This window comes from Pseudophryne corroboree, chromosome 5 (genome assembly GCF_028390025.1).
Source record: "Pseudophryne corroboree isolate aPseCor3 chromosome 5, aPseCor3.hap2, whole genome shotgun sequence".
NCBI lineage: Eukaryota > Metazoa > Chordata > Amphibia > Anura > Myobatrachidae > Pseudophryne > Pseudophryne corroboree.
In genome coordinates this window covers 707,334,591-707,351,448 of record NC_086448.1, presented here as the reverse complement: position 1 = coordinate 707,351,448, position 16,858 = coordinate 707,334,591, and the positions used below count along the sequence as shown (strand labels likewise).

Below are 16,858 nucleotides of genomic sequence, written 5' to 3'. Positions count from 1 at the left end.
CATATTTTATGATTAACAGCCACCAGCATCGGTTTTGTCTATTACATTTACCAGAAATCGTTTGAATTGGTCCTGGACCACCAATCCAAGGCACCCCTGCAAGTGTCCTGCGGAACCCCAGGGTGCCATGGCACACAGTCTGAGAACCACTGATCTACACTGTCTAGGTAAACAGTCAATAGGTCGACAACATATGGTTGACAAGCATTATTTCGACAGGTATAAAAGGTCAACAGTGGTTAAGGTCAACAGGTACAAAAATTTTAACTAAAAATGGTCGACATGTTTCTTGGGTGGTTTTGAGGCAAAAGCTTGAATATTTCATGTTCTGTGACTGCCATCAGTAGAAACGTAGACCCGCACGGGCTTGCTTTGCTCGTCATGCTTCAGGCAAGGTGACTCACTTCACTTGCCACAGGTTACTTTTCCCAGTTATGGATAGTAAATCAAGCAAATATTGGAGAAACTTGAAAAATCCAAAAAGCAAGTGTCAACCACCGTCATGTCGATCTTTTGATCCTGTCGACCGTAAACATTGCCGACGTTTCATCTGTTGTCCTTTTGTACCTGTCGATCATATGGTGTCAGCCTATTTGACTGTCTACCTTAGACTGCGGAGATATATCATCCGGATAACTGAGTGAGCACACCCTTCCCGTGTGCAGTGCTTTTCAAATTAGAATCGATATATTACAATTATGACGCTAGTATTTTTTTATAGCATTGTGACGTTCCTTGATTTGAATTCTCTATTAGTTATCAGCAACTTCAATCTGGAGGGTTTACAAATGTTCTTTCCGCCTTTCTCTTATTTTTCTTAACTAATAACAGCCTTTTCTCATAAAGTTTTAACACAAGCAACTTGCCAATGGGCTAAGACACAAGCCAGTCCTTGCTACTCTTTCTGTTGCAGAAAGTACTGTAGTTATAACTGATAAGTGTAACCATGTGTGTTTAATTAAACGCAGGGAAGCTCTGTGGAAAGTAATTAGTCATGTAAATTTGCTTTGCAATACCAATTGTTCTTCTGTGTATCTAAACACACCTATGTTATTGCTTACTCAGATTTGATTTATCAATGTGGGAATTCGTTGTTTGGTTAAATCACTGTTGATTGGCTCGCTGCCTGTTTATTACATCCTAAAACCTCCTGTCCCAAATGGGGGCTTTTAAGATTTTTACAGCTGTCCAATCTCTCCGATATGATTCATCAAATGACTGACCTCTGATAAACACAGCAGTTGTACAAGAGTTTTTGATGTACAACAAAACTAACATAAAACTGTACAAATAATTTCAGTCGGGAGGCACAATCATTATTGCATATGGAAAAAACATCTTTCAGTGTATTGATGATTTTTGTAAAGAGCCCCGGGTAAGCATTTAGCAACCAGCGAGGGACCTAATGTTGTCCCAGGTCCAGTTTTTATATATTTATAAGACACATTCAATTTCATATAATATACCAGCTGTAGGCAACCTGTGCACTCCAGCTATGGTGGAACTAAACATCCTAGCATGCCCTGTCACAGTTTTGTTGATAGGGCATGCTGGGATGTGTAGTTCCGCAGGAGCTGGAGTGCCACAGGTTGCCTACCCCTGTTAGTATATCCTATAGAACAGGGCTGGCCAAACCGGTCCTCGAGATCTACCAACAGTTCATGTTTTCCAGGCCTCCTGGAGATCTGTAGAATTGTCAGTTAGGAATGAATGCATCACATCTTAATTAGTAATGACTACACCTGTGCACCAGCTAGGTGGCCTGGAAAATGTGTACTGTTGGTAGATCTCGAGGACTGGTTTGGCCAGCCCTGCTATAGAATGTAAGCTCTTGGGCAGGGCCCTCTGCTCTTTTTCTTCCCTTCCACTATCTTTGCCACTAGTGTTCCTTTACTTTTGTCTCCTCCTACCCTTCAGCATCTCTGACGCTGTCTGTCCACCCATGGTGGGTACAGGTACATTGTGAGCTGTTTTGCCATCCCGAGCAACTCACCAGTAACTGCTGACTAGCTGCAGCGAGGTTCCCTACCCTTTCCCCTGTACTTGTCACTCCTTATCTGCGGCTTCATTGCAATGTTTGCTTTCATGCTCTGTAGTCATGCGATCCTTACTGTTGTGCATTATATTCTTACTGTTTAGTGTAATACAGTATTTGTTCTTGTTGTTACCCAATATACTGCGCTGCATACACCTGTTGGCGCCTAACCAATAAAAATAATATAAAGCAAAAGCATAATACATAAAAAAGGCAATAAAGTATAATCATAAATGTCACAATAATTTACAAATAAGTGTGTATTAAAAGTAATAAAATAGTATAGAAATCTAACCGCATATGTAAAAATAAAATGTTCTGTAAAGGACCATGATATGAAGAAAAAAAACTTTGGATGGGAAATATATGTTTGTTTGTTTTTTCAAATATTTATTGCTAGGCTTGTGTATTATATGTTTTTGTACTCTAATATAATGGGGCCTTATGGAAGAGCTATGTGTTCAGGATCAGTATGAAATTCCGACTGACGGGATCCCGGTGGTCAAAATACTGATGCTGGAATCCCGACCTCGAGCGCAGCATGTCCCCTCGCGGGCTCGCTTCGGGCCCAGTGCCACAAGGTTCTGTTCCCCTTCGGGTGGTGGCATGGACCACCACCCAAGAGGGGTGTCTGGCCGGCGGTCAAGATTCTGACCATTGGCATTTCAATGGCTGTCGGGATTTCGGCATTGGGATTTTGACCACCAAGATCCTGACAGTTGGGAATATAACTGCATATTATATAACTATAATATTCTCTACTTTACCATGGCCTGGAGTAGATTTAAATTGAGTTTTGCTATCTGTTGAATAGAATAAAGGACTTCTGGTCACAAACCCTAACTTGATAACATAGTTTTTTCCAAACTTGTATAAATAGGTTCCTATGTGTAACTGCTTTGTTATCATTGTGATTCTGCTGCACAGATTAATGATTACTCACTATGAAATCATATGGCCTATTTTGGTATGTACACATGGGAACATTTTACCTGATATTTTATAGACTGTATTGTGCTCCGTTTACCCAGAAGTGACCAGAGTTGGTTACTGGACGAACAGTATGACGGTGGCGTTTGGACCAATGGCTTCAACACCGTACTGCATTTGCAGTAGATAGCGAAAATGTGTAAATTTGCATTGCTGTAAGAGTGATCCAGAGCTTCCGTTAAGAGCAATCCATGTGACTCAGAGTAAGCTCCTATATGTACAGTATATGGACCATGCACAATGATATCCATCAACATAGTAACGAAATACCTCTCTATACCTTTATAATACTGAATTAAATTAGATTTAGAAAAGCATGGAATGAGAGTAAGTGGAGAGAGATAAAGTACCAGCCAGTCCTAATATCATTTTTCAAGCACAGCCTGTAACATGACAGAAGCTGATTGGCTGGTATTTTATCCCTCTCTAAACTTTCATAAATCTCCCAATTAGCTCGATATAGTATACCATCATTGTTATTATTAATTACCATTTATATAGGGCACATATATTCCGAAGTGCTGTACGTAGAATATTTGTCCATTCACAATAATCCCTGCCACAGTGGAGCTTACACACACAGGTTAATTTTCTTTTTGGAAGCCATTAACCCACCAGTATATTTTTTTTGGACTGTGGGAGGAAACCGGAGCCCCCCGGAGGAAACCAACATAAACACGGGGGGAGAATATACAAACTCCACACATCTGAGGCAGTGGTTGGAATTGAACCCATGACCTCAGTGCTGTGAGGTAGTAATGCTAACCATTACACCTTCCGTGCTACCTGCTGTGCCGACTGTGACGTTCCCTGATACCATATGGGTGCATGGGGCATGCTCATTATACAATCTGGCGGACATTTTAAATGTGTCCAAACAAATTTACTAGCACCTGGGCGGAGTATAGACGAGTTAAATACATTTGCTAAATGTTGATTGACATAAGGAGAGATAGAAATTACATCTCAAAAGGAAAATTTTACCTCATGCTGATACGTTTGCATATTTATAAGGAGAGTTCCTGCCAAAACAAACAGTTTCCTGCTGGCATCCGCTTTCTGGCACCACTGCAACAAGCAATACATAAAATGTGTAACAACATCTGTTTCAGAACCTGCGGGAATTAGCTCACAATGCAATTGTAAAATGTTTGTAGAGTGAAATATCTCTTTATGTATTTGTGTAAATAATGGACCAGAAATCATGTGTTTTAATTAACTGGAGGGCGCTAGCTTTCCCCCGTCATTTGCCAATCTGTTATTAACCTTTCCGCTGCTCCGGAAAATGCCAGATGAATTTTGTTTCCCTTCAAGGTTTCAAGGCTGAACGTTTCTCATCAGCAGGAGACAGCTTTTCAAACACTATTCGAGTGGTATCAAATATAATTAGAAAGCATTACCCTTGCAGTGGTTTTGACACAGTTGTGCCTCTGGCACCTCGTATCACTTTGTTTCAGGCTGTAATCATCGGTTTGACTCTCCAGCGTTGTGTTAATGACTCCCCTGGGCTTGTACATTGCATTTTAGAATTTTGTTACCTTATTTGCTCCCAGCACATCCCAAACAAAAGGGTCCGTCACAGTCATATTGGAAATGGAATTATTAAAGGTTGTGGCTGTTGCAAGATATGTCTCTCTGTGTAAGAGCTAGGTTTTTTACGCGTTTGGATAATTTTACTTGTTCACTTCACTAACAGCAGGGATAGCTGTGAGGTGTAGAGGATACTGGCCCAGGAACCAGCGCTCTGTTCTGACTGCATGACTGTGCATTGTAGCTGAGCTGTCAGATTGCAGAATGCTCGCTCCAGGGCTGACTTCCTCTGTGCCTCTGGAGGAAGCGTAGCGGAGAGCAAGATGGGTCTGAGCAAAATGCCTTTCACCAGGTGCATGGGACCACAATTGACTGCAAAGAGACAGCAATCCCATCAGAACCATGATATTATACAGTGTATTATCACAAATTACAAAAAAACATTCCTTAGCAACGTATTATTGCACAGCTGGACTCATAGGGTCTGATCTTTTAGTGTGTAGTCCGTTGTGTTATGTGTTAGATTTTTATGCACAACTAAGCAGAGGTTTCCATCATGATTTAGAGTTGATTCATATAAATTTCCCTTTTTCTATTCATTTAACTCAATATACAGTTCTCTAATTATAATGTAAGGAAATTTTTTGTTTTTTTACTTGCTGGGTATTCAATAGAAAGTTTACTATAAGGACATAGGGGGACATTTACTAAGCAGTGATAAGAGCGGAGAAGTAAGCCAGTGGAGAAGTTGCCCCATCAACCAATCAGCAGCGCTGTATAATTTTACAGTATGCAAATTCTAGATGTTACTTCAATGCTGAATGGTTGCCATGGGCACTTCTACACTGGCTCACTTCTCCGCTCTTATCACTGCTTAGTACATGTCACCTTTAAAATGTTTCTTTCATTCTACTTTCTTGAAAGTGTTGACTTATTTAGGCAGGAAGCCATTTTTAAAAGGAAAGTAAAACCAATCTTATATTAAAAGTTGGGTATTCCAGAACTGAATAATATACATGAAACTGGAGTGTTTATACTTCAGTAAATAAGTCCATCAGGCTCCTTTCCTCTTTTCCTTCTTGCTGTCATATTAGATGGGCGGTGACACCAGTTACTGACACCTTGGCAACCTTTCCCCACAGAATTGTGGGGTCTAATTGATATGGAATGTCTGGTGTACAGTCACATGGGACATGGGTCAACATCTGAAATTTTGGCATTCTCAGAATGGCGACAAGGCGCCCGCCACGATAGTTAGAATTAGGTGTTAGGTAGCTGTACTTAATGAATGCCAGCACATCAGATCTGGCGGAACTGATGTTCACATGACCATTTGGACCTGAAAGATGTTGCTACAGATGCTGCTGGGACCAGGTAAATAACTGCTGGGCTACGAGGGACGTTAGGTCGACATTTTAGGGGACATGTACTAAGCAGTGATCAAAGTGGAGAAGTTGCCATTGGCAACCAATTAGCATTGCATACTATTAAAGCATACAGAGCAGCTGATTGGTTGCCAAGGGAAACTTCTCCATTGGCTGACTTCTCCACTTTTATCACTGCTTAGTACACGTCCCCCTTTGTCATGTGGATAAGTCATCCGTATAGACATGATGATACCACATGCAGAATCTCTTATCGTTATCAGTTATCATTCGTATTGGCACTAGAACCTGCCCTGTGTGGCTGCTTAGGGCCTGCCAACAGGGCTGTATAATGGAGGCTTGTTGAATAGTTCCAGGCCCCCGTCAGAATGTTATCACATTGATTAGACAGCTGTCAGGTGGCGCTCTCACTCTCCTCTCCCCTGCACTGTGTTGTTGAGCCGAGAATCTAGAAGAAGCTGAGGTGTGCTGCTGTCCATAAAGGATACAAGAATAGAAGTTAAGGTGCGCCTGCCACTGATCTTTACTGCACAGGTGTGTGGGGGATTTTTTTGTTTGCTGCTCATGCCAGAGCATTTACTGTTACAGCGCTCACCAACATTCACCTGCTACAGTCAAGGTGGGGTCAGGGTCCTCACTTTGACTGGACTCTGGACACTGTGTGTGAGCGGCTATGGAGGCAGTATATGTGTGGCGGCTGTTGGGCAGTGTGTGTGCAGCTCTGGGGTGTGTGTGCGCAGCTATGGGGGCAGTGTGTGTGAGTGGCTATGGAGGCAGTATATGTGTGGCGGCTGTTGGGCAGTGTGTGTGCAGCTCTGGGGTGTGTGTGTGCAGCTATGGGGGCAGTGTGTGTGAGTGGCTATGGAGGTAGTATATGTGTGGCGGCTGTTGGGCAGTGTGTGTGCAGCTCTGGGGTGTGTGTGTGCAGCTATGGGGGCAGTGTGTGTGAGTGGCTATGGAGGCAATGTGTGTGTGTGGCGGCTATTGGGCAGTGTGTGTGTGCGGCTGTGGAGCAGTGTGTGTATGCAGCTCTGGGGGCAGTCTGTGTGTGTGTGGCTATGGGGGGCAGGGTGTGTTTGTGGCAGCTACTGGGCAGTGTGTGTATGCAGCTCTAGGTGCAGTGTGTGTGTGTGTGTGTGTGTGTGTGTGTGTGTGTGTGTGTGTGTGTGTGTGGCTATGGGGGCAGGGTGTGTGTGAAACTGCGTGCAGTTGAGGAAGGGTGCCCCAACTTGCTTATGGCCCCATGAAGTCTAAATCCAGCTCTGCACCTGTGAGCAGTTGTTCAAGTAACATCCCCACTGTCCACATCACCCCTCACAACATGGGTGCTGGCTGATGACCTCACAAAGATTTGGGCACCAGCCAATCCAACTTTCTACCTTATTGCATCTAATCTGAGTGTTTAGGCCGCACACTGCATAATAATCTGTCTATTTGTCAGAGGTCACTGGGCCAGCACCTGTTCTATTTCCTCTTATATGATTACAGTTTTATCTCTTTACCTTTTTTCTCTTTGACCTGTTGTGGACTATTCACATTATATGCTGTTTTCATATCTCCTGTTCTCAGTTCTGTCTCCTGGTCCATTACCATTACAAATTTGCTTGTTTCATTTCTCATGTATTGAAATACTCAACATTTATACTCTCTGTGTGGGGCTAAAACTGGTTTAACTGTAAATAAAATGGCCATTTATGAGTGGTAGAATCAGTGGTTTTTGTAATGTACTTCTCAACGGCTGTTATTAGGTTAAAGCTATTTTTCAATTACAGAAAACAGAACGGACAGGAGTGAGGTAAAATAGCTTAGAAGCGTTTTGAAATTTTATTTTGGGGTTTTTGTTGCAAAGAAACTCACCCAGAACTAAGGGGTCTATTTACTAAGACTTGGATCGAGATAAAGTAGACGGAGATAAACTACCAGCCAATCAGCTCCTGTCATTTTTCAAACTCAGTTTGTGACATGGCAGCTAGAAGCTGATTGGCTGGTATTTTATCTTCGTCCACTTTATCTCCATCCAAGGCTTAGTAAATAGACCCCTAAGGGGGGTATTTATCAAGGTTTGGAGAGAGATAAAGTACTAACCAATCAGCTCCTGTCGTTTTTCAAACTGCATGTAAACTGACAGGTTTGAGCTGATTGGTTGGTACTTGATCTCCACTTTATCTCTCTCAAGCTTTGATACATATGCCTCTAAGTATGGAGAGAGAGAGAAAGTGAAGTGAAAACACTAACCAATCCGCTCCTGTCTTTATTTGAAACACAGCCTGTAATATGAGAGAAGCTGATTGGTTATTGCTTTATTTCTCAACACTTTTTTTTCTCCTCATGCTTTGATAATTACCTCCCAAAATCCAGTACAGGGCAAGGATAGAGACTGTATGTTTTTTGTTTGCTTGATTTTTTATTTTCGCACTGTTTAATCCTCTTAGGGGGACATGTACTAAGCAGTGATAAGAGCGGAGAAGTGAACCACTGGAGAAGTTGCACATGGCAACCAATCAGCAGTGACGTAACATGTATAATTTGCATACTATAAACCTATACAGAGCAGCTGATTGGTTGCCATGGGCAACTTCTCCACTGGCTCACTTCTCCACTTTTATCACTGCTTAGTACATGTCCCCCTCTGTCCCTTCAAGCTTTGATAGTTCTGGGTGGATCTTTTGCATACCAGTCCCGCTTGTCCAGATGAAACTGGCAGTGGTATTTATATGCTCTTTTTTTTTTTTTTTTTTTGCTACCCGTTTTCCCATTCATAAGTAATGTGACATTAATAAGGGAAAATATCTAAATACCACTGAATCGAGTGTATGGCGAGTAACATACTGCACGATAATCGACCAATTGACTGGTCGGACGGTTTGAATGATAATCATTCAGTATATGGTACTTGACAGCTTAAAAACAGTCTGTTTGGTTATCATAACTGTCCTTTCACCAGACAGTCGTTAAGCAAACTTCAGGCAGCATATAGCGGTCACCTTCATGCATCTTGTATACAGCGGATCTCCAGCTGTGCTGTTCGGCTGCACTATTGTGCAGTCTATGGGCCTGATTTAAAGATGGATGCAGAGGAGCGATTTTATGCCACTGCGCAGGGCACGATGGTCATGTGATGTCGGTCTCAGTGAGGATTTATTCGCAAAATTAGTCTTTGTGTTGGTAACAGGGGTGGTGACTAAAAAAAAAACATTTTGTGGTTGTGTCACAGCTTGTGATTTCAATCCCTTACACAGTAAAAATTGCTCCAGCATCTTACTTCTGACCACCATAGTATGTGACCATGCGGTTATTCACACAGTCAATTACTGCACAAGCGGCAAATCTGAGTTGCTACCAGTGGACATCTCAATACAAATCCCGACGGCTGCAACATTTGCATATTGTCACACAACCACTGCATCTGGAATCACAGCTGCGGCAGCATTTGCATATGTCTGTGAATCATGCCCTATGTCTGGGTTGGGATTAATATGCCGCAGTTCGGGATGCCGGTGGTCAGAAAACCGACTGTGACATCTCAATATTGAGAATCCCGAAAGCAGCCTAAACCTAACCCTCCCGCACCTAAACCATACTCAACACCCCCCTCCCCAGGGGTTCCTGACCTCCCATCCCCGCATCATAAACCTCCCACCCTGCAGCCTAACTCTACCCCCGCAGCCTAAACCTAACCTCCCCCTTTCCCGTGGCTTACCTCTCAGACGGGCTAGCACGCGCCCGTGCGGGATCCCTACGGTCGGGATTCTGGCGCCAGGCTTGTGACCCTATTCGGGATGCCGTTGTCGGCATTCAGATTAGTGTCAGGATTCCAGTGTCGGTATTTTGGCTGCCGGGATCCCAACCAGATCCTCTATGTCCAGCTTAAAGGTAGTATACAGACAAGGAGCATTAGATCATTGGATAGACCGTGGTGAACGAAACATCAGAGGTAAACAAATGACATGATTTACTGGTCTTTGGTCATACATTTCCTAGTAGAGTATACCCTTGTGTAGTAAAAACGACAAAGTAAAGCTATACTTCCAGGAAACTAGATAGATAGATAGATATTTCAATTGTCGTGTTCATCTAAGAGTGTAAATATTCTGAATATTGTTGGGGGAGGTCAGTTTTGGTTACATTGATGCTTTTATTATCTTCATGGATTACTATTTTTAATTTCACGGTATACACTGAAATTTTCATTTCATTAGACGTTTCTAGCTTGATTCACTCTTGACTTTTGTTTTGTCTCCAGGCAGCTTTAAGTGCCTTGAAACAATTTTCAGAGCAAGGACTAGATTCCGTGGAGGGTGCTCTTATGGCAGAAAATGGACCATTTGAGTAAGTATGTTTAATTACACCATTTTATTATTATTATTTAAAATGATTTTCCTAGAATGTCATTGCTAATGTATTTTGAATATTTATTGCAGTATAAACAATATTATGGGAATCGGAGTCCCACAAATGAAATCCCTCAATTTCTAAAGCACAGTTTTGCACTGTAGAGATAAGTTGCATTTATACGTTCACCTGTAGAAGTTAGGGGAATCATTACACCCCTCCCCTCCTTGAGTGAGTGAATTCATATGAAATACCAGTATGTCATTATGATTGTTAATAAATAAATATGCAGAAAAGAACTATGCTGAAAATCCTTAACATTTAATAGTATGTAGGTATTGCTAACCGGTTCATAAAATCAAACCTACAGACATGCAGTCTCTATAGTTAGTCATTAGCAATAGAATGAGATGAGCTCAGTGACTATCACAGGACTTTGTGGCAGCAGTTTGGGAAGGGCCCCGTGAATAAAGCCAAAGGTGGAGATGTACTAAGCTTTGAAAAGTAATACATTTCTCTAACGTCCTAAGTGGATGCTGGGGACTCCGTCAGGACCATGGGGAATAGCGGCTCCGCAGGAGACAGGGCACAAAAAGTAAGCTTTTAGGATCAGGTGGTGTGTACTGGCTCCTCCCCCCATGACCCTCCTCCAAGCCTCAGTTAGGTTTTTGTGCCCGTCCGAGCAGGGTGCAATCTAGGTGGCTCTCCTAAAGAGCTGCTTAGAAAAAGTTTTTTTAGGTTTTTTATTTTCAGTGAGTCCTGCTGGCAACAGGCTCACTGCATCGAGGGACTTAGGGGAGAGAATTTCAACTCACCTGCGTGCAGGATGGATTGGATTCTTAGGCTACTGGACACCATTAGCTCCAGAGGGAGTCGGAACACAGGTCTCACCCTGGGGTTCGTCCCGGAGCCGCGCCGCCGACCCCCCTTACAGATGCTGAAGATTGAAGGTCCGGAAACAGGCGGCAGAAGGCTCTTCAGTCTTCATGAAGGTAGCGCACAGCACTGCAGCTGTGCGCCATTGTTGTCACACACTTCACACCAGACGGTCACGGAGGGTGCAGGGCGCTGCTGGGGGCGCCCTGGGCAGCAATATATAATACCTTTTATGGCAAAAGAATACATCACATATAGCCATTAAGGCTATATGTATGTATTTAACCCATGCCAAATGTCTAAAACTCCGGGAGAAAAGCCCGCCGGAATAGGGGGCGGGGCTTATTCTCCTCAGCACACAGCGCCATTTTCCTGCTCAGCTCCGCTGTGAGGAAGGCTCCCAGGACTCTCCCCTGCACTGCACTACAGAAACAGGGTAAAACAGAGAGGGGGGGCATATTATTTTGGCGATATATTTATATATTTAAGCGGCTATAAGGAACAACACTTATATAGGGTTGTTCCCATATATATTATAGCGCTTGGGTGTGTGCTGGCAAACTCTCCCTCTGTCTCCCCAAAGGGCTAGTGGGGTCCTGTCTTCGATAAGAGCATTCCCTGTGTGTCTGCTGTGTGTCGGTACGTGTGTGTCGACATGTATGAGGACGATGTTGGCGTGGAGGCAGAGCAATTGCCGATAATGGTGATGTCACCCCCCAGGGAGTCGACACCGGAATGGATGGCTTTGTTTATGGAATTACGTGATAATGTCAGCACATTACAAAAATCAGTTGACGACATGAGACGGCCGGCAAACCAATTAGTACCTGCCCAGGCGTCTCAGACACCGTCAGGGGCTGTAAAGCGCCCTTTACCTCAGTCGGTCGACACAGACCCAGACACAGACACTGAATCTAGTGTCGACGGTGATGAAACAAACGTATTTTCAAGTAGGGCCACACGTTATATGATCACGGCAATGAAGGAGGCTTTGCATATCTCTGATACTACAAGTACCACAAAAAGGGGTATTATGTGGGGGGTGAAAAAACTACCTGTAGTTTTTCCTGAATCAGAGGAATTAAATGATGTATGTGATGAAGCGTGGGTTAACCCAGATAGAAAAATGCTAATTTCAAAAAAGTTATTAGCATTATACCCTTTCCCGCCAGAGGTTAGGGCGCGCTGGGAAACACCCCCTAGGGTGGATAAGGCGCTCACACGCTTATCGAAACAAGTGGCGTTACCGTCTCCTGATACGGCCGCCCTCAAGGATCCAGCTGATAGGAGGCTGGAAACTACCCTGAAAAGTATATACACTCATACTGGTGTTATACTGCGACCAGCCATCGCCTCAGCCTGGATGTGCAGTGCTGGGGTCGTCTGGTTGGATTCCCTGACTGAAAATATTGATACCCTGGATAGGGACAGTATTTTATTGACTATAGAGCAATTAAAGGATGCTTTCCTTTATATGCGAGATGCGCAGAGAGATATTTGCACTCTGGCATCGAGAGTAAATGCGATGTCCATATCTGCCAGAAGGAGTTTATGGACGCGACAGTGGTCAGGTGATGCGGATTCCAAACGACATATGGAAGTATTGCCGTATAAAGGGGAGGAATTATTTGGCGTCGGTCTATCGGCTCTGGTGGCTACGGCAACTGCCGGAAAATCCACTTTTTTACCTCAGACCCCCTCCCAACAGAAAAAGACACCGTCTTTTCAGCCGCAGTCCTTTCGTTCCTATAAGAACAAGCGGACAAAAGGACAGTCATATCTGCCTCGGGGCAGAGGAAGGGGTAAGAGAGGGCAGCAAGCAGCCCCTGCCCAGGAACAGAAGCCCTCCCAGGGTTCTGCAAAGCCCTCAGCATGACGCTGGGGCCTTACAAGCGGACTCAGGAACGGTGGGGGGTCGACTCAAGAATTTCAGCGCACAGTGGGCTTGCTCACAGGTGGACCCCTGGATTCTACAGGTAGTATCTCAGGGTTACAGGTTGGAATTCGAGAAGTCTCCCCCTCGCCGGTTCCTAAAGTCTGCTTTGCCAACGTCTCCCTCGGACAGGGCGACGGTATTGGAAGCCATTCACAAGCTGTTTGCTCAGCAGGTGATAGTCAAGGTACCCCTCCTACAACAGGGAAAGGGGTATTACTCCACGCTATTTGTGGTACCGAAGCCGGACGGCTCGGTAAGACCTATTCTAAATCTCAAATCTTTGAACCTGTACATACAAAAATTCAAGTTCAAGATGGAGTCACTCAAAGCAGTGATAGCGAATCTGGAAGAAGGGGACTTTATGGTGTCCCTGGACATAAAGGACGCTTACCTGCATGTCCCAATTTGCCCTTCACATCAAGGGTACCTCAGGTTCGTGGTGCAAAACTGTCATTATCAGTTTCAGACGCTGCCGTTTGGATTGTCCACGGCACCTCGGGTCTTTACCAAGGTAATGGCCGAAATGATGATCCTTCTACGAAGAAGAGGCGTATTAATTATCCCTTACTTGGACGATCTCCTGATAAGGGCAAGATCCAGAGAACAGCTGGAAGACGGAGTAGCACTAACCCAACTAGTGCTGCAACAACACGGGTGGATTCTGAATTTTCCAAAATCTCAGTTGACCCCGACGACACGTCTGCTGTTCCTGGGAATGATTCTGGACACGGTTCAGAAAAAGGTGTTTCTTCCGGAGGAGAAAGCCAGGGAGTTATCCGAACTTGTCAGGAACCTCCTAAAACCAGGGACAGTGTCTGTGCATCAATGCACAAGAGTCCTGGGAAAGATGGTGGCTTCTTACGAAGCGATTCCATTCGGCAGATTCCACGCACGAACTTTTCAGTGGGATCTGCTGGACAAATGGTCCGGATCGCATCTGCAGATGCATCAGCGGATAACCTTATCGCCACGGACAAGGGTGTCTCTTCTGTGGTGGTTGCAGAGTGCTCATCTGTTAGAGGGCCGCAGATTCGGCATACAGGACTGGGTCCTGGTGACCACGGATGCCAGTCTGAGAGGCTGGGGAGCGGTCACACAAGGAAGAAACTTCCAGGGAGTATGGTCAAGCCTGGAGATGTCTCTTCACATAAATATACTGGAGCTAAGAGCGATTTACAATGCTCTAAGTCTGGCAAAACCCCTGCTTCAGGGTCAGCCGGTGTTGATCCAGTCGGACAACATCACGGCAGTCGCCCACGTAAACAGACAGGGCGGCACAAGAAGCAGGACAGCAATGGCAGAAGCTGCAAGGATTCTTCGCTGGGCGGAAGATCATGTGATAGCACTGTCAGCAGTATTCATTCCGGGAGTGGACAACTGGGAAGCAGACTTCCTCAGCAGACACGATCTACACCCGGGAGAGTGGGGACTTCATCCAGAAGTCTTCCACATGATTGTGAACCGTTGGGAAAAACCAATGGTGGATATGATGGCGTCCCGCCTCAACAAAAAACTGGACAGGTATTGCGCCAGGTCAAGAGATCCTCAGGCAATAGCTGTGGACGCTCTGGTAACACCGTGGGTGTTCCAGTCAGTGTATGTGTTCCCTCCTCTGCCTCTCATACCAAAAGTACTGAGAATTATACGGCAAAAGGGAGTAAGAACGATACTAGTGGCTCCGGATTGGCCAAGAAGAACTTGGTACCCGGAACTTCAAGAGATGCTCACGGAGGATCCGTGGCCTCTACCTCTAAGACGGGACCTGCTTCAGCAGGGACCGTGTCTATTCCAAGACTTACCGCGGCTGCGTTTGACGGCATGGCGGTTGAACGCCGAATTCTAAAGGAAAAAGGCATTCCGGAAGAGGTCATTCCTACACTGGTAAAGGCCAGGAAGGTGGTGACTGCACAACATTATCACCGCATTTGGAGGAAATATGTTGCGTGGTGTGAGGCCAGGAAGGCCCCCACGGAGGAATTTCAACTGGGTCGATTCCTACATTTCCTGCAAACAGGATTGTCTATGGGCCTCAAATTGGGGTCCATTAAGGTTCAAATTTCGGCCCTGTCGATTTTCTTCCAGAAAGAATTGGCTTCAGTTCCTGAAGTCCAGACTTTTGTAAAAGGAGTACTACATATACAGCCCCCGGTTGTGCCCCCAGTGGCACCGTGGGATCTTAATGTAGTCTTGGATTTTCTAAAATCCCATTGGTTTGAGCCGCTCAAATCGGTGGAGATGAAGTATCTTACATGGAAAGTAACCATGCTACTGGCCCTGGCTTCAGCCAGGAGAGTATCAGAATTGGCGGCTTTATCATATAAGAGCCCATATCTGATTTTCCATACGGACAGGGCAGAACTGCGGACGCGTCCTCATTTTCTACCTAAGGTGGTGTCAGCGTTTCACCTGAACCAGCCTATTGTGGTCCCTGCGGCTACTAACGAGTTGGAGGATTCCAAGTTGTTGGACGTGGTCCGGGCATTGAAAATATATATTTCAAGAACGGCTGGAGTCAGAAAGTCTGACTCACTGCTTATATTGTATGCACCCAACAAGATGGGTGCTCCTGCTTCTAAGCAGACGATTGCTCGTTGGATTTGTAGCACAATTCAACTTGCACATTCTGTGGCAGGCTTGCCACAACCTAAATCTGTCAAGGCCCATTCCAGGAAAGTGGGCTCATCCTGGGCGGCTGCCCGGGGAGTCTCGGCATTACAACTCTGCCGAGCTGCTACTTGGTCAGGGGCAAACACGTTTGCAAAATTCTACAAATTTGATACCCTGGCTGAGGAGGACCTTGAGTTCTCTCATTCGGTGCTGCAGAGTCATCCGCACTCTCCCGCCCGTTTGGGAGCTTTGGTATAATCCCCATGGTCCTTACGGAGTCCCCAGCATCCACTTAGGACGTTAGAGAAAATAAGAATTTACTTACCGATAATTCTATTTCTCGTAGTCCGTAGTGGATGCTGGGCGCCCATCCCAAGTGCGGATTGTCTGCAATACTTGTACATAGTTATTGTTACAAAAAAATTGGGTTGTTATTTGTTGTGAGCCGTCTGTTCAGAGGCTCCTACGTTTGTCATACTGTTAACTGGGTTCAGATCACAAGTTATACGGTGTGATTGGTGTGGCTGGTATGAGTCTTACCCGGGGTTCAATATCCTTCCTTATTGTGTACGCTCGTCCGGGCACAGTACCTAACTGAGGCTTGGAGGAGGGTCATAGGGGGAGGAGCCAGTACACACCATGTGATCCTAAAAGCTTACTTTTTGTGCCCTGTCTCCTGCGGAGCCGCTATTCCCCATGGTCCTGACGGAGTCCCCAGCATCCACTACGGACTACGAGAAATAGAATTATCGGTAAGTAAATTCTTATTTTCACAGTGATAAAGTACAAGCCAATCAGCTCCTAACTGCCATGTTACAGGCTAGGTTTGAAAAATGACAGAAGCTGATTGGCTGGTACTTTATCACTGTTCAATTTATCTTTTTTCAAGGCTTAGTACATGTGACCCAGTGTCTTAAGGTGGGTACACACTGGAAGATATATCTGCCGATCAATTGATCGGCAGATATATCTATGGACGGATCGGGCAGTGTGCTGTGCATACACAGTTCCCGATCCGTCAGGACTGACGTCTTGAATTTGGCGGGCGTGTACAAATGCCCGCCCAGTTCAGCTGTCAATCACCGCCGGTCGCCGCAGCATGTGTACGCCTTTGTGAACACTCCCAGCATTTTGTGGCCATGAGGAAAACGCTGGGAGTGTTCACAA

The 16,858-nt window shown here is 44.9% G+C and overlaps 1 protein-coding gene and 1 long non-coding RNA gene across 10 annotated transcripts in view; one reads left to right on the top strand and one right to left on the bottom strand.

The window, feature by feature from the left end:
- LOC134928317 (uncharacterized) overlaps positions 1-16,858 on the bottom strand; it is a 33,009-nt gene that overhangs the window by 9,144 nt on the left and 7,007 nt on the right. For both annotated transcript variants that reach the window (XR_010177888.1, XR_010177887.1), the window contains exon 2: positions 4,010-4,093. This is a non-coding gene — a long non-coding RNA (uncharacterized LOC134928317). The remainder of the gene's footprint in view (positions 1-4,009; positions 4,094-16,858) is intronic.
- STAU2 (staufen double-stranded RNA binding protein 2) overlaps positions 1-16,858 on the top strand; it is a 747,611-nt gene that overhangs the window by 726,904 nt on the left and 3,849 nt on the right. For all 8 annotated transcript variants that reach the window (XR_010177886.1, XM_063923932.1, XM_063923926.1 and 5 more), the window contains one exon: positions 10,184-10,269. Coding sequence is in view for 7 of the 8 variants with exons in the window: in XM_063923932.1 (XP_063780002.1) it covers positions 10,184-10,269 (86 nt within the window). In the remaining variant the exon portion in view is untranslated. The remainder of the gene's footprint in view (positions 1-10,183; positions 10,270-16,858) is intronic.